The sequence below is a fragment of the Callionymus lyra genome, chromosome 13, assembly GCF_982586985.1.
Source record: "Callionymus lyra chromosome 13, fCalLyr1.hap1.1, whole genome shotgun sequence".
In the NCBI taxonomy this organism is placed as follows: Eukaryota; Metazoa; Chordata; class Actinopteri; order Syngnathiformes; family Callionymidae; genus Callionymus; species Callionymus lyra.
In genome coordinates this window covers 6,271,910-6,293,500 of record NC_141830.1, presented here as the reverse complement: position 1 = coordinate 6,293,500, position 21,591 = coordinate 6,271,910, and the positions used below count along the sequence as shown (strand labels likewise).

General features: G+C 34.8%; 1 protein-coding gene across 1 annotated transcript; it reads right to left on the bottom strand.

The window, feature by feature from the left end:
• Positions 1-426: 426 nt before the first annotated feature.
• On the bottom strand, positions 427-9,398 carry sbk3 (SH3 domain binding kinase family, member 3). Its single transcript, XM_087805884.1, has 4 exons — positions 9,255-9,398; positions 5,147-5,294; positions 3,065-3,267; positions 427-1,450 (listed from the first exon to the last, which is right to left on the bottom strand). Exons 1-4 carry the CDS (start codon positions 9,306-9,308, stop codon positions 665-667), a joined length of 1,191 nt encoding a protein of 396 aa, XP_087662010.1. The 5' UTR covers positions 9,309-9,398; the 3' UTR covers positions 427-664.
• Positions 9,399-21,591: the final 12,193 nt, after the last annotated feature.

Here is a 21,591-nt window from a genome sequence, read left to right as displayed (position 1 = left end):
TCAAATGCAGCACTGAGATCTAGAAGAACAAGAACTGAAACATGGCCCTGATCAGAGGCCATCAGCAGGTCGTTACTTACTTTTACCCTCTGTGCTGTGGTGTTCCCTAAAACCAGACTGAAACACCTCAAATTGATCCTTGTCCTGGAGATAATCACAGAGCTGACTTGTTACCACTTTCTCCAGAATTTTTGAAATGAAGACAAGATTAGAGATCGGCCTATAGTTAGTGAGAACCTCTGATGATGATGATGATGAAGATGACGATGATGAAGAAGATGAAGATGATGATTATAACCACATCAACACAAAACTTAAAATTGTGTTTGTATTTAATTACACACTTTATTTATTTCAGTTCAAGTTAAAATATTCAAGTGGATCAACAAACTGTACAACAACTTCATCTACACATATTTACACAAACACACTGGAGTCAGTCAGGAGTGAGTCAAGGGTGACTTGGCTGTGAGTCAGGAGTGACTCAGAGGTGACTCGGGAGTGTCTCAGGAGTGACTCGGGACGGACTCGCGAGTGAGTCAACAGTGACTCAGGAGTGACCTGTCAGTCTCAGGAGTGTCTCAGGAGTGACTCGAGAGTGACGGCGTATATACAAATACCAAACGTATGAAAAACATGAGAAAACGTTGACCATCAGGACTCATCATCTCTCTCCTCTTCCTTCTCTCACAGGCTCCGCCTCTAAAGCTCCGCCCTCCCTCAGTCTCAGCGCCTCCGTCTCCGCCTCCTCCGCCTTCTTCCTCTCCTCCCTCTCCGTCTCCTTCAGCCACGGCCCGCCCAGGTAGCTCAGGATCTCCTCTGGACTCCCTCGCAGCCGGGGCTGAGGGTGCAGCAGCTCCCGGAGCAGGGTCATGACCAGAGGAGTGAGACCGTAGAACTGAGAGGGAGGAGGGTTGCTCCTGTGGCTCCTCTTCATCACCTCGTAACTGTCCTTGCCGTCGTTCCCTCCTTCCTCCTCGCGCTCGAACCACTGAGTGAAGCGTCTGTAGCCGCGGTCGTCCAGCGTGCTCTCCTCCCACGGGAAGCAGCCGGTCAGCAAACAGTAGACCAGAACCCCGAGAGCCCAGCTGTCCATGCAGGGCTGCACCGTGATCCAGATGTCCTCCTGCTCCTCCTCCTTCTTCTCCTCCTCCTCTTCCACTTCCTCCTCCTCCTCCTCTTGACTCTCCCACCTCCTCTTCTCGGCCTCCTTGGCCGGCTCCACCTCGGGGGTGCAGAAGGGCGACTGGTACCAGACGGCCCGGACCGTGGCCCCGATGGCCCGGGTCAGACCAAAGTCGCCCAGTTTGACCCATCGACAGGAGGCGTCGCACAGGAAGATGTTCTCGGGTTTGATGTCTCGGTGGACGAAGCCCAGCGAGTGCAGGTGAGAGACGGCGCCGCTCAGCTGCGCCATCACACTCTGGACGCACTCCTCGGACACTCCCACCTGCGAGAAGAGTGAGACGGAGGAGTGAGTCGCACGATCCTCCATCAAGAGTCTACAACAGGCCAAAGTCTTTGACTGTATTTATGATGTCACAGTAAAACTATAACTTTATTTAAGTCATTAAAGATCTTTGAGGTGTTTTTCCTTTCCTAATATTGAGTGTTTTTACATCATATTTCTAAATGAAATATATTTAAAAGACAGTATTACACAAAAAATAACAACTAAAGCTCATTTAGCCTTTTTTTAAAGTCACTTTATGTTTTGCATTAGATTTGTATTTTTGTCGTAGGAAAATATATGAAATATAAAATGTTTTTTTATTTAAATACACAGATTTTGAAATTATATCATATGCGGCTAATTTATTACATCTTTGTTTTTATTTTTCCAAGTTTTACCATCATATTTATTAACTTCTATATCAAAAGTTTCAATTTGTTTTTTAATAATTTTCAAAATTAATGCCTTCTTTTTAACACTTCATAAGTCCTTGAATTTAACCTGTTGAAACTTGAATCGTGTTTTTAATTGAAATGTTTTTTGTTTTTTTTAAGACATTTCTATATTTAAAGTTTTAATTTGTTAGTTTTAAAATAATCATTAAATATAGAACAAATTTTGAAAATATTTTAACACAGGATTTTTTTAATTAATAACCGTAAAAAAAATTTATATCAATAAAGTCTTAAAATGTTATTGACATCACTTTTTTTAACAGACATATACAGTATATAAATAAAGCTATATAAGCTACAGTACGTACATTAATATAGGTATATCATTTCAATACTTCAAAAACAAATGTTCCGAGCTACTCATAAGAACTTGCTGCTGACCCAGAAAGACAGCTTTGATCTTCTCTATCTTCACTGATAACATGTCGCTGCTCTATTTTCAGACCAAATCAGAGTTCCTCTGCTGTAACTGGTGGACGCTCAGATTAGGGTGAAGCACAAAGTTAACATTTGACCAGCAGAACTCTGTGATGTCGCCGACGAAGGTTGAGATAATTACGATGAAGATCGTCTTGATTTTGACAGAAAACAAGTAAAATGTATTTTCTTCACAGTTACACACGTGGTTAGTTTCATCTTATCTTATTGTTGAATGAGCTTGTGCTGTTCGTTCAAGTACAAAATACACAAATAATAATCATTTGGTTATTGAACTAAAAAAAAAACATTTTTAATTACTTAAAATAATAAAAAATGCAATATTTTAAAGAATAAATTAGCGTTTTTACACATACAATTTTGAATAATAATTCCCAATCATTAAAAATAAGTGTTCTAAATTCTATATTTTCCAATTCGCAGTCTTTCAAATTCAATATATAAATGGTATAATAGTGTCACCAGACAATACTAATAGATTACCGAGCTACTTGATCAATCTTTCAGCCAATCATGGTGACGCTATAATAAATTGAATTATTGGATTTTGAACATAAACTATACATGTAAAAAAAAAGAAAAATATTCAAAACAAATGATTTTAAATGATAATAAACTTAATTTAGTGATATAGTTATATTTTTCCCATGTATTTGCTGCTGATGGAGACACCATCAGGTCCACATCAACTAGTTTGCTTGAGCAGAACTGGACTGACCTCGGACACGATGACACTGTAGAGGTCGCCGTAGAGACCGGCCTGCTGCGCGAACACGTAGTAGGACGGCGTGGAGAAGAAGATGCCGAGCGCTCGGGTGAGCGACGGATGTGTGCAGTAGGACAGCGAGAGGTGGTACTCGCGCAGGAAGGAGGTCAGCGAGGTGGACTCACGAGGGAAGAACTTGAGAGCCATGGGTGTTCCTGAGAGACAAGAAATTACACTTGGCCGTTAAAAGAAATACTCTGGGATCAATCAGCGACACTGAGAGCAAATATAACTCGTCCTGTGGGACCAGTGAGACTCCATTACAGCAACACTATCCTAAAGAAGGTTCCAGAGGCCTTCATTAGAGGAGCAGGAGTCACACATGAGAGTCGCTGTCAAAATAATGACCATCGTCATCCAAGCGTTGAAACAGGAGCGAGTATTTATGTTAGAAGTATTCCAATTAAATTTCATTGTCAAACTGACTGATGTTTTTTACACAATACAAGTACTCTTCAACCTTTGCTTGTTATTATTATTATTATTATTATTATTATTATATTATATATGATATATTATATTATAATTATTATTATTTTTATTATTATTATTTTTATTATTATTATTTGTAGTAGTAGTAGTAGTAGTAGGAGTAGTAGTAGTTGTAGTAGTAATAGAAGTTGTAGTAGTAGTAGCAGTAGTAGTAGTAGTGGTAGTAGTAGTAGGAATAGTAGTAGTAGTAGTAATTGTTGCAGGTGTATTAGTAGTAGTAGTAGCAGTAGTAGTTATAGTTGCAGTAATAGTAGTAGAAGGAGCAGTAGTTGTAGTAGTAGTAGCAGTAGTAGTTGTAGTAGTAGAAGGAGCATTTTTTGTAGTAGTAGTAGTATTAGTAGTAGTAGTAGATGTAGTAGTAATAGTAGTAGAAGTAGTAGAAGTAGAAGTAATAGGCACAGTATTATTATTAGTAGAAGTAGCAGAAGTAGTGGTAGTAGTAGTAGGAATAGTAGTAGTAGTAGTAATTGTTGCAGGTTTATTAGTAGTAGTAGTAGCAGTAGTAGTTATAGTTGCAGTAATAGTAGTAGAAGGAGCAGTAGTTGTAGTAGTAGTAGCAGTAGTAGTTGTAGTAGTAGAAGGAGCATTTTTTGTAGTAGTAGTAGTATTAGTAGTAGTAGTAGATGTAGTAGTAATAGTAGTAGAAGTAGTAGAAGTAGAAGTAATAGGCACAGTATTATTATTAGTAGAAGTAGCAGAAGTAGTGGTAGTAGTAGTAGGAATAGTAGTAGTAGTAGTAATTGTAGCAGGTTTATTAGTAGTAGTAGTAGCAGTAGTAGTTATAGTTGCAGTAATAGTAGTAGAAGGAGCAGTAGTTGTAGTAGTAGTAGCAGTAGTAGTAGTAGTGGTAGTAGTAGTAGGAATAGTAGTAGTAGTAGTAATTGTTGCAGGTTTATTAGTAGTAGTAGTAGCAGTAGTAGTTATAGTTGCAGTAATAGTAGTAGAAGGAGCAGTAGTTGTAGTAGTAGTAGCAGTAGTAGTTGTAGTAGTAGAAGGAGCATTTTTTTGTAGTAGTAGTAGTATTAGTAGTAGTAGTAGATGTAGTAGTAATAGTAGTAGAAGTAGAAGTAATAGTAGTAGAAGTAGAAGTAATAGGTACAGTATTATTAGTAGAAGAAGTAGAAGTAGTGGTAGCAGTATTAGTAATATTAGTAGTAGTAGACGTCGTTGTTGTCTTTGTCATTGTCGGAGTAGTATTGTTATTATTATTATAACTATTCAATGTTTTCCAAAGTTTACTGTTTAAAGAGCCTCAACTGTTGCATTATGGGACTTTCAGTCAATCTATGTACTCTGAAAAGAATATTCAAAAGTCAAAAAGTATTGTGTTGTTAATGGAAACAAATACTACTAATGCCAACTTTCAGCCAATCATGGTGAAGCTATTATACCAACATTTTTATATTGAATGAAGAATGCTTTTATTTTGAAACTACAGTTGTATTATGTTGTTGTTGTGGAGCTCTGTACGTGTATTATTCTTGGTGGAGAGTCTGGTGTGTCGACTGTTAAACCGTGAGTTAAAGTGAGTTCCTCCCTCACCTCTCTTTTTGTGCACGGCCAGCATGACTTTCCCGTATGAACCCTCGCCAAGAAGCTTCACCACCTGGAAATGGTTGGAGACCTTCAAGCTGGACATGGACTGTGCCGACAGGAAACATAACTCGTCGAGTTCCTGAGCCGCCGCAGTCTGCAAAAAAACACACACACACACACACTGAGTTAAACAAAATCACTGCTGGCCATGACTGGAGACGATGATGGTTTTGCGGCGTCGTAGGAAAACAGATCCTTGAAGGACAAGTGTTGATGTTAGGAAAGTTCACGGTGGACCAAACCCTAAACCAACCTGTTGCATAACCTCGTCAACGGGATCACCTTTCTATGAACTCTATATATATATATATATATATATATATATAAATAAAATGTATGAATACACAACTAGGGGTTTGACAAAATATAGATACACTTAAAATATCGCAAAGATTTACTGAACGTCACCATATTTTCATCGTAGTTCTTTTATGCTTTATATTTAAAATGAGTTTTAAATCTGTTTATGTCTCTGTTGCAATTAAGCTTCCAGCCTCTAGATGGCAGCAGTTATTACGTTCTTCCGCAGCTAAAGGAAGATTAAAATGTGATCCTTGTGACGACTGAGGACGAGAGGATACAGTCAACTCCGGCAGCTTGGAAATCAAGAGTCATGTCAGTAAACTCAGCATCACCAGAGTAAAGTACTCGACAATACTACAAATATATACTTGTTCATACCGTATCACCATATATCACTATATATCGTACACATTCGACACACTGGGGGACTAAATATTAGCAAAATATCGAAATAAACAAAATACAAAAAGTAAAAAAATGGGAATGAATAAAAACATTATGAATACTTAGCAAATTAATGTTGAAATAACGAAATACATAGATAGATATATGTACAAATAAATGAAAGTGGTAATTGTATATATACATGGGAATAGCGTTGCTTTTAGCCCCCAAAAAAAGTATTCAGGTATTTATTCAAAATTGTGTCGTATCTTTCAAAAAGTGTGATCATCGAAACATACATGAACCTCAGACTCTCGGCGTCAGAACAATGTCGCATCAGTGGGAACAGCTGGTTCTGTCACTCTGGCGAACGAGGCTTTGTGTTTCATCCCTAATGACTTCCTTTGAAGAAGATCCCGTCCTAACAGCTCCGCTAATGAGGATGAGTGTGAATTGTTGCTGCTAATGTCCCAAACAAAATCTAATCTCGCTTTCACGTTGAGCCTGTTACGTAACCGGGCGAGGATGGAAGCGGCTGATGTGATCTGTTCGTTCTTGTTTGGTGGATGAAGTTTGAAGACACCTGAAGACTAAATATGTTTAAAGTTCTCGCAGCTGATTTAGAAGATAATTTGTTGAAAGAATCCATATATATATGTAAAAAACACCAGACAATAAACTTTACATCTAAATAAAAAATATTTACATTTACCTGGTAAAATGGTCTTTGAAATACAAGATTACTCTTGAATCTTGATTTCTGTTTTTTTAGAATCAAGATCGTAGAGACATAAGACTGATCTGACTGAAGACTGTTGCGACTTTAGACTGCAGAGACTCACGACTGATGAGACTCAAGACTGTTGAGACCCAAGACTTTAGAGCAGTAGTTGTCAAGTCCACCGCTTGGTTTAGAACTGTCAAGTTGGTTGGTTCACAACTGTCAGGTCCAAACTCTTGTTCAGGTTCCAAAGGACACGAGGACAACTCAAATGTTCCAGTCAATCACTTTTATTTTCTTTCGGATTGTCGGTAATTAGGTTGTAAACCTATAAAACCAAATAAACCGTATATATATATCCGTTTAAATTAAACATTCTAAATTAACATAAACATTTTGAATTCATTCAAATACTTAAACATTCAAATATTTTAAATTCATTTAAACAACTTAATCAAATATTTTAAATGAATTAACAGGCACTAAGTCAAGGTAAATCAAACATTTCACCGACCATTGGCGTCTTTGTACTGAACTCTCGTTGTGAACTTGGAGCGTCTTCTCTCTCTGACCGACTGACTGAGACTGGGAATACAAGAACATATCATATATGTATCTATGTTTGTCTTGAATTTGAAAAAATATCATATTTTATTTTTCACTAAAGAGGGGTTCGGTGAATGAAACTGGTGGGGTTCAGTACCTCCAACAAGGTTAAGAACCACTGCTTTAGAGTCAAGACTGATTAGACTGAAGACTGTTGAGACCCAAGACTGTAGAGAGTCAAGTCTGATTAGACTCAAGACTGTAGAGAGTCAAGACTGATTAGACTCAAGACTTAAGAGACTCAAGACTGATAAGACTCAAGACTGTAGAGAGTCAAGACTGATTAGACTCAAGACTTAAGAGACTCAAGACTGATAAGACTCAAGACTGTTGAGACCCAAGACTGATTAGACTCAAGACTTAAGAGACTCAAGACTTAAGAGACTCAAGACTTAAGAGACTCAAGACTGATTAGACTCAAGACTTAAGAGACTCAAGACTGATTAGACTCAAGACTTAAGAGACTCAAGACTGATTAGACTCAAGACTTAAATGGCTCAAGACTGATTAGACTCAAGACTTAAGAGACTCAAGACTGATAAGACTCAAGACTGTTGAGACCCAAGACTGATTAGACTCAAGACTTAAGAGACTCAAGACTGATTAGACTCGAGACTTAAGAGACTCAAGACTGATTAGACTCAAGACTTAAGAGACCCAAGACTGATTAGACTCAAGACTTAAGAGACTCAAGACTGATTAGACTCAAGACTTAAGAGACTCAAGACTGATTAGACTCAAGACTTAAGAGACTCAAGACTGATTAGACTCAATACTTAAGAGACTCAAGACTGATTAGACTCAAGACTGTTGAGACCCAAGACTGTAGAGAGTCAAGTCTGATTAGACTCAAGACTTAAGAGACTCAAGACTGATTAGACTCAAGACTGTTGAGACCCAAGACTGTAGAGAGTCAAGTCTGATTAGGCTCAAGACTTAAGAGACTCAAGACTGATTAGACTCAAGACTGTAGAGAGTCAAGTCTGATTAGACTCAAGACTTAAGAGACTCAAGACTGATTAGACTCAAGACAGTTGAGACCCAAGACTGTTGAGACTCAAGACTGTAGAGACTCAGGACTGTAGAGACTCAAGACTGTTGAGAGTCAAGACTGTTGAGAGTCAAGACTGTTGAGACTCAAGACTGTAGAGACTCAGGACTGTAGAGACTCAAGACTGTTGAGAGTCAAGGAAAACGGTCATATTTTTAACTGATTACTACAAGAGCATATTTATGTGTTTTAGAATCCGGCACCAACTAAAAGTGGCAACTTTAACTCTAAACTCCTTCCAAAGAGGGAAAGTTAAGTATCTACGCCACTGTTGTGTAATCACCGCACTTGGAAACGACACCAGACAGAAATCCTCTCGCACCGTTCAGATTAATCAAAACAACAATTAGGTAACTGTGAGTTTTAATCTCCTGAATTTTATTTTGTGTGTGTGTGGGGGGGACGTCCGTTTAAACCTCTTGGACAGACAGATAGTAACACCTATACAATTGTATATATGTGAGTATATGCCCCTACATATACTTGATATATAATTGAAGTTTTGGCGCAGTACATTTTATTGGAAAAAAATGGTTGAAAGGAACCGTCGTTGGTATTGTCAGGTGTCACTATTATACCAACATTTTAATATAGAATTTAAAGACTATGAATTAAAATATATCGATGTCAGCATCAGTAAGTATTAACACTAAATGTTATCATTTATTTATTTACTTTGATTAAATGGTTAACATGGAATATATTTATATTATAAAGAGACTAAATCTGTCTAAATGTACAGTTAAAATGTCACAAACATCAATAAAACGTTAGGTAAAAAGGTACAAATCAAATGTGGGCCACATGAGTTTGAAAACTGCGATTGAAGCGAAGCGTGGATGTTGTTAATGTCTGTGAATGTGATGAGACTATTATCGAATTAGAAGTTTGACACGTCTGCGATCACAGAGTCAGTGAGATGCTGAGAGAGTCTAGTGAAGTTGAATCCAAACAGGTCAGATGTTCTCTGGTCTTCAGGGCATACTCACCGTCATCGTGGCTTCGATGGATCTCTGCAGACTTTTCTCGTGTCTTTTCAGCATCTGACGCTCAAAAACTTCAGACTCCAGACTCTTTTCACTCTAACAAATCGGCCAGACTTTGATGTTGGAAATCTTCCATGCAGCAGCAACTCCTTCAACTCGCAGAGGAACTGTGTAGAGAGTGTGTGGCGTCCGTCCTGTTGTGCTGCTGAACACCCGCGAACCAGCTACAAGGTATGTCACCCCCCCCTCGCCCTCCCCTCCAGTTACTCCTCTTCCACGACACAGCAGCGCTAATATCACTCTGTTATTCCGATCTGCCATCAGCCAGACCACATCACCACTACAGCTGTCACTTCTTTTTTCTTTCTCTTTCCATGTCTCCCTCTCTTTCACACCCACTCGCTTAGTCCACCCCCCCCCCCTTCCGATAATCTTCAGGAATGCTGGAATCATTGATGGAAGCCAACAAGCTCCGTCTGTGATCCCCAAATCTATAAGGTACACTACCAGGGTACACTTGATCGTGTCTCTTTTTTTTTTTTTAACCAGGGGTGTGTCAAGAATGTGTCGATTCGTATCACGGTACAGGGTCAACGATACGATGTATAGTGATACTATAGTAACAAGGATGTATTTGTAGTATTGTCCAGTACTTGACTCTGGTGTTGCGGAACTACAGACCAATTGACTCTTGACGAAGTCGTAACTGCTTTAATCTGTTTTTAAACCTAAATATGTCCAAACATACGCCTTAAAAGCTGCTGGAGTCACTGTATCCTCTCATCCTCAGTCATGCATCGGATATTTGCAACTTAATTGCAGATTAAAAAAATACATTTATTTAATTAAAAAACTCTTTATTGAAATATAAACCATAATTACCTGTGATAAAAATAAAATATGATTTGAAAGACAAAAAAAATGACTTCCTGGTTTTGTTGTGATCCCTGTGTGTTTTTCCTCTTTAGCTCCAGATCTGATTTCCCAGATTTGTGTCACTGGTATCTTTGTCTCGTTCCCTTTGATTGTTTTGTGTTCAAAAAATCCTCCTTAGTCAGTCAGTCTCTGTCGTGACGTCAAACTTCTCTTGTTGTGCTCTATTGTAGTGTCTTTTCAGTTCGTTTTTTTATCTTTTTTGTTAATAACGTAGTTTGTTTATCATTTATTTTTCCTGGGTTTCTTGCCCCAAGGACTGACATGCTGTTGAATATCGATAACGTCAATTTTAATGTCAGTGTTTCATTCATAGATCGATATTTGGTTGAAATATTGTTCTTGTTATCTAGCACTGAGGATGGTGATGGACAGGTGGTGGACCATCACTCAAAGTCACACTGATCTTCATCTCAAGAACTGTATTTGTCCAAAATGTAGTAGAATAAAGTTTATTTCAAATGATTCATCAAGCACGCTTTGTAAGGTAAGGTAAGGTAAGGTAAAACTTTATTTGTAGTGTTGATTTTAAGATTGTATTTGTCCCTCAGTTAGGAAATATGAGTTGTAACAGCAACAAAACAGAAAAACATTGAACTTAAATACATATCAGACTAAATATACTGTGCAAAAAAGACCATATAAAGAATAAGAAACAACAACATATTGTTATTATTAATAATAACAGCAATATAATAGTATTACTAATGATACTACTAATGATAATAACAACAGTAGTATTACTAAAAGAATTATACACTTAATAATAATAACAACATCATAATAGTATTACTACTAATACTACTACTGCTAACACGGCTACTAATATTTCTACTTATACTACTACAATATACTATACTATACTATACTATACTATACTATACTATACTATACTATACTATACAATGCTACTACTTCTACAACTATAATATTTTTTAATTATAAAAATAATAGCGACAAAATAATAACATACTATTACTAATAAGTATACTACTACTGCTAATACCATTACTACTACTAATAATACTAACAACAACACAATGCTATTATTAATAATAACAAAATAATAGTATTACTAAAAGAATTATACAATTAATAATATAACAACATCATAATAGTATTACTACTAATACTACTACTGCTAACTATAATATTTACAAGTATAAAAATAATAGCAACAAAATAATTGCATACTGTTACTAATAAGTATACTACTAATACTGCTAATACAATTAGTATTACTAATAATAATAACAACAAAATCAACTATTAATAATAAAAAAAATACATAAAAATATACTATTGCAGGATGGCTATATAAGTAGTAGTGCATGCAAATATGACAATACAAATACAACAATAAAAAGTAGTAGAAGTGCAAAGACACTGCAACACTAAATACACATATCTTTACTGAAATAACCTTATTTTTAGCTGGCAGAAAGGAGCAGTGAATCTCTTCTTCCTGCAGAACAGATGAATAAGTCAGATGTTCAGTGAGAGTTCATGAATACGTGAACTTTAATAGACATAATAGCGATTAAATGTCTTGTTTTTATCAACGTAACAATGTCTTGTCCAATCAGAGAAGATTCATCTGCTCAAGGTTCATATTAACCTTCCAGCGAACAGCTGCTGCCTCTCGTACGACTTCATCGTTCTTATCGCCAGCCGCGGGTCGATCCTGTGTTTTAGCACCTCCTACTTTTCCTGTCCTCAGATGGATTTCCCATGGTGCTTCACACTGGACGACTATTATTGCTCGGGCTTGAGGTCCACGTTATGTAAGACAAACACTGGCTGCTATCACGACCGCTGATCCTGTTACCGTCACGTCCATGTCGGAGCAGCGAGGCGCTCGGGCCCCTGCTGTGACAACATCACACAGAAAAACATGCCGGAGCTCTCGCTGCTTCATTCACAAACTCATGTTGATCTCCTGTGTTCCTCTCGCTGCAGTCAAGGTCACACGACTGCTGTCCTCCGAGGATTATTGCGTAATGAACGAGACAAAGCTGCAGCATCTCTGAGGGTCTCAGCGTTGAGTCCAGAACAATCGAGACAGCTGCACGAAGATCTCACCTGATGTCGTCTCATCCATCAAATCTTTTTCTTTAAATTCACGGCGATCTTTTTAAATGTTTAATACAAACCAACAAGAAATACATTGAAATGTTTTGACCCACAAATGTTTACTTTCTACTCCGACGAAAATAAACACCGTATTTTTTAGACCATAATCTATTTTTTGATTCGATTTTCTAAGAAATCGACAGTTCATGAGGCTTCGTAGTTTTACAAGTATTGATACGATAACAATACAATATAAAGTGATAGTGTAGTAACAAGAATATGTGCGTAGTATTGTCGAGTACTTGGCTCTGGTGTTGCAGAATTTGCAGACCACATGTTTCTTGACGAAGTCGTAAGGGATTTTATTTGTTTTGAAACCATAATATGTCCAAACATCAGCTTTAAAGGCTGCTGGAGTCACTGTATCCTCTCGTCCTCAGTCGTCGCCAGAATTCCAGTGTTCCTTTATCCGTGGAGGACCTAATGACTGTGGCCATCAAACGGCCAGAAGTTGAATTGCAACATAAAAATGAACCAAAGCTGTGAATATTTGTTAATTGTAAATCAAAATATTGATTATTATTTTACACACACTTTATTGAATTATAAACCATAAAATAAATATGATTAAAATAAAATGTGATTCAAAAGACAAAAAAGGGGGAAAAAGGCATTATTTCAACTGAAACAGTTGAATATATATAATATCTAATAATTATAATCCGTCAGTGTTTTATATTATGATGGTTCTTTCAGAGCTTTTATAATCTGATAGTTCTGTCAGTGTTTTTTTTAAATCTGTCACCTGTCAAAGAGTGTTTATTATCTGTCACTCATCAAGAATGTTTTATTATCTGTCACTCTTCAAGAGTTTTTAAAATCTGTAACATGTCGGGGTGTTTTATAATCTGAAGGTTTTGTCGGAGTGTTTTATAATCCGATGGTTCTCTCAGTGTTTAGTATAATCTGAAGGTTCTTACAGTGTTTTTTATAATCTGATTGTTCTGTCAGAGTGTTTTATAATGTAATGGTTCTGTCAGTGTTTTTTTCTAATCTGCACCTGTCAAGAGTGTTTTATAATCTGATGGTTCTGTCAAAACTGTTTCATAATATGATGGTTCTGTCAAAACTGTTTTATAATATGATGGTTCTGTCAAGAATGTTTTATAATCTGATAGTTCTGTCAGGGTGTTTTATAATCTGATGGTTCTGTCAAAACTGTTTTATAATATGATGGTTCTGTCAGGGTGTTTTATAATATGATGGTTCTGTCAGAGTGTTTTATAATCTGATGGTTCTGTCAAGACTGTTTTATAATCTGATGGTTCTGTCAGAGTGTTTTATAATCTGATGGTTCTGTCAAAACTGTTTTATAATATGATGGTTCTGTCAGGGTGTTTTATAATATGATGGTTCTGTCAGAGTGTTTTATAATCTGATGGTTCTGTCAAGACTGTTTTATAATCTGATGGTTCTGTCAGAGTGTTTTATAATCTGATGGTTCTGTCAGAGTGTTTTATAATCTGATGGTTCTGTCAGAGTGTTTTATAATATGATGGTTCTGTCAGAGTGTTTTATAATCTGATGGTTCTGTCAGAGTGTTTTATAATCTGATGGTTCTGTCAGAGTGTTTTATAATCTGATGGTTCTGTCAGAGTGTTTTATAATATGATGGTTCTGTCAGAGTGTTTTATAATCTGATGGTTCTGTCAGAGTGTTTTATAATCTGATGGTTCTGTCAAAACTGTTTTATAATATGATGGTTCTGTTAAGAATGTTTTATAATATGATGGTTCTGTCAAGAGTGTTTTATAATCTGATGGTTCTGTCAAAACTGTTTTATAATATGATGGTTCTGTCAAGAATGTTTTATAATCTGATAGTTCTGTCAGGGTGTTTTATAATCTGATGGTTCTGTCAAAACTGTTTTATAATATGATGGTTCTGTCAGGGTGTTTTATAATATGATGGTTCTGTCAGAGTGTTTTATAATCTGATGGTTCTGTCAAGACTGTTTTATAATCTGATGGTTCTGTCAGAGTGTTTTATAATCTGATGGTTCTGTCAAAACTGTTTTATAATATGATGGTTCTGTCAGGGTGTTTTATAATCTGATGGTTCTGTCAGAGTGTTTTATAATCTGATGGTTCTGTCAAGACTGTTTTATAATCTGATGGTTCTGTCAGAGTGTTTTATAATATGATGGTTCTGTCAGAGTGTTTTATAATCTGATGGTTCTGTCAAGACTGTTTTATAATCTGATGGTTCTGTCAGAGTGTTTTATAATCTGATGGTTCTGTCAGAGTGTTTTATAATCTGATGGTTCTGTCAGAGTGTTTTATAATATGATGGTTCTGTCAGAGTGTTTTATAATCTGATGGTTCTGTCAAGAATGTTTTATAATCTGATAGTTCTGTCAGAGTGTTTTATAATATGATGGTTCTGTCAAGACTGTTTTATAATCTGATGGTTCTGTCAAGACTGTTTAATAATATGATGGTTCTGTCAAGAATGTTTTATAATATGATGGTTCTGTCAAGAATGTTTTATAATCTGATGGTTCTGTCAAGACTGTTTTATAATATGATGGTTCTGTCAAAACTGTTTTATAATATGATGGTTCTGTCAAGAATGTTTTATAATATGATGGTTCTGTCAAGACTGTTTTATAATATGATGGTTCTGTCAAGAATGTTTTATAATCTGATGGTTCTGTCAAGACTGTTTTATAATATGATGGTTCTGTCAAAACTGTTTTATAATATGATGGTTCTGTCAAGAATGTTTTATAATATGATGGTTCTGTCAAGACTGTTTTATAATATGATGGTTCTGTCAAGACTGTTTTATAATCTGATGGTTCTGTCAGAGTGTTTTATAATCTGATGGTTCTGTCAGAGTGTTTTATAATCTGATGGTTCTGTCAAGACTGTTTTATAATCTGATGGTTCTGTCAGAGTGTTTTATAATATGGTGGTTCTGTCAGAGTGTTTTATAATATGATGGTTCTGTTAAGAATGTTTTATAATATGATGGTTCTGTCAAGAGTGTTTTATAATATGATGGTTCTGTCAAAACTGTTTTATAATATGATGGTTCTGTCAAGAATGTTTTATAATCTGATAGTTCTGTCAGGATGTTTTATAATATGATGGTTCTGTCAGAGTGTTTTATAATCTGATGGTTCTGTCAAAACTGTTTTATAATCTGATGGTTCTGTCAGAGTGTTTTATAATCTGATGGTTCTGTCAAAACTGTTTTATAATCTGATGGTTCTGTCAGAGTGTTTTATAATCTGATGGTTCTGTCAAAACTGTTTTATAATCTGATGGTTCTGTCAAGACTGTTTTATAATCTGATGGTTCTGTCAGAGTGTTTTATAATCTGATGGTTCTGTCAGAGTGTTTTATAATCTGATGGTTCTGTCAGTGTTTTATAATCTGATGGTTCTGTCAGAGTGTTTTATAATATGGTGGTTCTGTCAAAACTGTTTTATAATATGATGGTTCTGTTAAGAATGTTTTATAATCTGATGGTTCTGTCAGAGTGTTTTATAATCTGATGGTTCTGTCAAAACTGTTTTATAATATGATGGTTCTGTTAAGAATGTTTTATAATATGATGGTTCTGTCAAGAGTGTTTTATAATCTGATGGTTCTGTCAAAACTGTTTTATAATCTGATGGTTCTGTCAAGAATGTTTTATAATCTGATAGTTCTGTCAGGGTGTTTTATAATCTGATGGTTCTGTCAAAACTGTTTTATAATATGATGGTTCTGTCAGGGTGTTTTATAATATGATGGTTCTGTCAGAGTGTTTTATAATCTGATGGTCCTGTCAAGACTGTTTTATAATCTGATGGTTCTGTCAGAGTGTTTTATAATCTGATGGTTCTGTCAAAACTGTTTTATAATATGATGGTTCTGTCAGAGTGTTTTATAATCTGATGGTTCTGTCAGAGTGTTTTATAATATGATGGTTCTGTCAGAGTGTTTTATAATCTGATGGTTCTGTCAGAGTGTTTTATAATCTGATGGTTCTGTCAAGACTGTTTTATAATCTGATGGTTCTGTCAGAGTGTTTTATAATCTGATGGTTCTGTCAGAGTGTTTTATAATATGATGGTTCTGTCAGAGTGTTTATAATATGATGGTTCTGTCAGAGTGTTTTATAATCTGATGGTTCTGTCAGAGTGTTTTATAATCTGATGGTTCTGTCAGAGTGTTTTATAATATGATGGTTCTGTCAGAGTGTTTTATAATATGATGGTTCTGTCAGAGTGTTTTATAATCTGATGGTTCTGTCAAAACTGTTTTATAATATGATGGTTCTGTTAAGAATGTTTTATAATATATGGTTCTGTCAAGAGTGTTTTATAATCTGATGGTTCTGTCAAAACTGTTTTATAATATGATGGTTCTGTCAAGACTGTTTTATAATATGATGGTTCTGTCAAGAATGTTTTATAATCTGATGGTTCTGTCAAGACTGTTTTATAATATGATGGTTCTGTCAAAACTGTTTTATAATATGATGGTTCTGTCAAGAATGTTTTATAATATGATGGTTCTGTCAAGACTGTTTTATAATATGATGGTTCTGTCAGAGTGTTTTATAATCTGATGGTTCTGTCAGAGTGTTTTATAATCTGATGGTTCTGTCAAAACTGTTTTATAATCTGATGGTTCTGTCAGAGTGTTTTATAATCTGATGGTTCTGTCAAAACTGTTTTATAATCTGATGGTTCTGTCAGAGTGTTTTATAATATGGTGGTTCTGTCAGAGTGTTTTATAATATGATGGTTCTGTTAAGAATGTTTTATAATATGATGGTTCTGTCAAGAGTGTTTTATAATATGATGGTTCTGTCAAAACTGTTTTATAATATGATGGTTCTGTCAAGAATGTTTTATAATCTGATAGTTCTGTCAGGATGTTTTATAATATGATGGTTCTGTCAGAGTGTTTTATAATCTGATGGTTCTGTCAAAACTGTTTTATAATCTGATGGTTCTGTCAGAGTGTTTTATAATCTGATGGTTCTGTCAAAACTGTTTTATAATCTGATGGTTCTGTCAGAGTGTTTTATAATCTGATGGTTCTGTCAAAACTGTTTTATAATCTGATGGTTCTGTCAAGACTGTTTTATAATCTGATGGTTCTGTCAGAGTGTTTTATAATCTGATGGTTCTGTCAGAGTGTTTTATAATCTGATGGTTCTGTCAGTGTTTTATAATCTGATGGTTCTGTCAGAGTGTTTTATAATATGGTGGTTCTGTCAAAACTGTTTTATAATATGATGGTTCTGTTAAGAATGTTTTATAATATGATGGTTCTGTCAAGAGTGTTTTATAATATGATGGTTCTGTCAAGACTGTTTTATAATCTGATGGTTCTATCGAGACTGTTTTATAATCTGATGGTTCTGTCAAAACTGTTTTATAATATGATGGTTCTGTCAGAGTGTTTTATAATCTGATGGTTCTGTCAAGACTGTTTTATAATCTGATGGTTCTGTCAGAGTGTTTTATAATATGGTGGTTCTGTCAGAGTGTTTTTAATCTGATGGTTCTGTCAACACTGTTTTATAATATGATGGTTCTGTTAAGAATGTTTTATAATATGATGGTTCTGTCAAGAGTGTTTTATAATATGATGGTTCTGTCAAAACTGTTTTATAATATGATGGTTCTGTCAAGAATGTTTTATAATCTGATAGTTCTGTCAGGATGTTTTATAATATGATGGTTCTGTCAGAGTGTTTTATAATCTGATGGTTCTGTCAAAACTGTTTTATAATCTGATGGTTCTGTCAGAGTGTTTTATAATCTGATGGTTCTGTCAAAACTGTTTTATAATCTGATGGTTCTGTCAGAGTGTTTTATAATCTGATGGTTCTGTCAAAACTGTTTTATAATCTGATGGTTCTGTCAGAGTGTTTTATAATCTGATGGTTCTGTCAGTGTTTTATAATCTGATGGTTCTGTCAAAACTGTTTTATAATCTGATGGTTCTGTCAGTGTTTTATAATCTGATGGTTCTGTCAGTGTTTTATAATCTGATGGTTCTGTCAAGACTGTTTTATAATCTGATGGTTCTATCGAGACTGTTTTATAATCTGATGGTTCTGTCAAGACAGTTTTATAATCTGATGGTTCTGTCAAGAATGTTTTATAATCTGATAGTTCTGTCAGGGTGTTTTATAATATGATGGTTCTGTCAGTGTGTTTTATAATCTGATGGTTCTATCGAGACTGTTTTATAATCTGATGGTTCTGTCAAAACAGTTTTATAATCTGATGGTTCTGTCAGAGTGTTTTATAATCGGAGACATGTCAAGAATGTTTTATAATCTGATAGTTCTGTCAGGGTGTTTTATAATCTGATGGTTCTGTCAAGACTGTTTTATAATCTGATAGTTCTGTCCGAGTGTTTTAAAATCTGATGGTTTTGTCTGTGTTTTTTATAATCTGTCACTCATCAAGATTTTTTTTATAATCTGTCACTCATCAAGATTTTTTTTATATAATCTGTCACCTGTCAGAGTTTCTTATACTATGTCACCTTCAGAGTGTTTTACAATCAGATGGTTCTAAAGCAGTTATTGTTCTCTGGCTCGGATGAGTCGGTGTTTTCCGCGGCACCACACGAGATGACTCTGAGATAAAGGGATAAAGTCAGGGGATAAAGAGACACGGGATAAAATAGGAGCAGACCAGCTGTTACAGTCTGGACTCAAGTAAGTTTATTTGTGGATCCTGCCTCAGCGGTGATCTCTCAGTGCAAGGACGCCCTCCCGTGGACAAACATAACACGACAACCTGTTACCTCACATGTTGAAAGTTTTAATTTTAATTATTAAAGTGTTGTTTTTCATTAAATTACAATTTCTGTAGGTTGAACTCTTTTTGTTTGTTTTTATTATTTGAATTATAAAAATAGAACACTTTTCAAAATATATATATAATTTTTGTTTGCTTTTCTAATTCCAATAATTAAAAATATGTATTTTATTTAAAAAAATGTTTTTTAATTATTTTAATCTGTAGTTTTTGATTATTTTAATAATATTAAATATCAATCTATATGTGTGAACACATCATTCAATTAAAAAATACATGCACTTGTACATGTATTTATTTAAAAGAACATTTCATCTTTCAATATAGAACTAATTGAAATTTACAATTTGTTTGAAGAAAATAGAAACAACAGCTGACTGTTCTTTTCAAGGCCGAGATCTTTTCAACACGAAGAATTGAATTGAGGTTAGAAATGTCAAACGTTCATCAGTCAAATTTAGATCTCTTGTAATATTTTTCTTGTATTTGTTAGAATTTAAATGAACCTATAATAACTAGTAGAAGAGAGATTGACGGGACATTGTTTTGAATTCTACTTCACTGTTAATGAGAAACATCTGCTAACAAAAGCGACTCCTTAACGTGTGAACAAAACTGAGATGTTTATTTGTTTTTTTAAACTAATATGATTTTAAAAAGAATGAGATTTCAACAGGAAGCTGTCGCTCAACCTGAATTCTTTCATAATTTCTGAATAATATGTTCTGAGTATAAATATAAAGCAGTTTCTCATTTCCAGTGAAAAACGCAATTAGTTTGATTCCCTCACGCATGAACAGAGAATAAATGTGAAATGGTCAGTGAGCACTGCTGGTCGGTCAGCGTCTTGCTCAAGGGCCCATATGGTGTTGTAGAAGAGTCAAAGTACAGTACGCTGTTCAATTTAGTAATATGTTAGGTTGAAGTATAATTATAATAATTATATATAATTGAATTTAAAAAATCAAGTATTTTCAAAATCAAAAACATTTTTACACAAGAGTTTGATTTTATAATTCAAATAAACCTACCTATCCATCCATCCATATAACCATCCATCCATCTATCTGTGTAGTTTATCTTATCTTAAATACTAACGATAGCATGCTAATGTTACGCTCTATTTAACTTTTTAATTACACTTCTTAACTACACTTATAATTATAATTGCCCACCCCTGTGCTAAATCCTACTTTATTTGTCTTATATATATATATATATATATATATATATATATATATATCATATATTTTAACTGTGTATTGTTTTTGATTGTTAAAGCGCTTTGTGACCCTGGTCTAGAAAGATCTTTAAAAATAACCTTTACTTACTGACTTACTTACTTACTTATTGTAATAAATGAATAAATAAATCACAAGATGTCTGTGACAAGAAGGATCGCATGTTGTTATGGTCCTCAGGGTCGACATTGAAGATGGATCAGTTTCCAAGAAGTTCCAACGTTGACTTTAAAGTGAACAGCTGAATGAAATGAATGTAAACAACATTGTAATGACTGTAATGTCTGTACCGCCGACGTATGATGTTCAAGCCTGTCATGTATGAGAAGCTAATCTTAACAAGTTAAAACTAACTAATCATGAATTAATTTCATATATTGACACGATAAGAGGCAACGAATGAATAATTTTGAATTTAGAAAGAATATTTTTTAATTGTTGGAATTAGAATATCAAACCTTATGTGTAAAAAAATGCATTTATTTAAAAATATTATAGATATTTTTTACATTTTATTTAAAATAACAAAAAACAAACAAAATGTCAGTATATGTATAAACAATATTTTTGATGGCACTGATACATACATATATATCATACACCCTTTAACTGGACGCTTCACCTTATTTGGGGACATTGTATTATTATTACGATGTTTATTTTAAAACGATGCTTTTTAATGCATCATCCAAACATCTGACCTTTTCTGAACCAGGCTGAATATCATTGTCTATGTGCTGCAAACAGTCTTGGACTTTTAGATACATAGAATTTTAACAAACTTAGACATACATGTTGAGATTGTGGAATAGATTCGGTACTTGATCGTCACTCAATCTTAACATCTCACCTTATCTAAAAAATAAAAAAAAATTATTCCAACTGCTGTCAGGATCAGATGATCACAGTTGAAGAACTCATTCTGCATGTCTATGTTTAAATACATTTATTTTTATAAATGAATCATTCATTTTAAATTCCACTTTAATTGAGTTGATCTTGTTTTATTTTTACACCTCACATTTTATTTAATTTATAGTATTTATAGTCATTTATCCTTTTAATTTATAACCATAAATAAATACCGTGTCGTTTATAACTCTGGCAATTAAACTTTTCTGATAATTTAAGACGTTTTCTTCTGACTTTAATATCAATCGTTTCATGAAAGTTTCCATGCATTTTAAAAAACTGTTCATTTCCGAGCGTTTTAACGCCGACGGTCCCTGGACCAGAGCAGCGGGGGCGCGGT

Excerpts from the sequence above, each read along its gene's own strand:
- sbk3 (XM_087805884.1), bottom strand. The coding sequence starts at position 9,308 with ATGCTGAAAAGACACGAGAAAAGTCTGCAGAGATCCATCGAAGCCACG. Across the intron at positions 5,295-9,254 it reads CCATCGAAGCCACGATGACG|ACTGCGGCGGCTCAGGAACT; the intron begins GTGAGTATGCCC and ends GTTTTTTTGCAG. Across the intron at positions 3,268-5,146 it reads GGCCGTGCACAAAAAGAGAG|GAACACCCATGGCTCTCAAG; the intron begins GTGAGGGAGGAA and ends CTTGTCTCTCAG.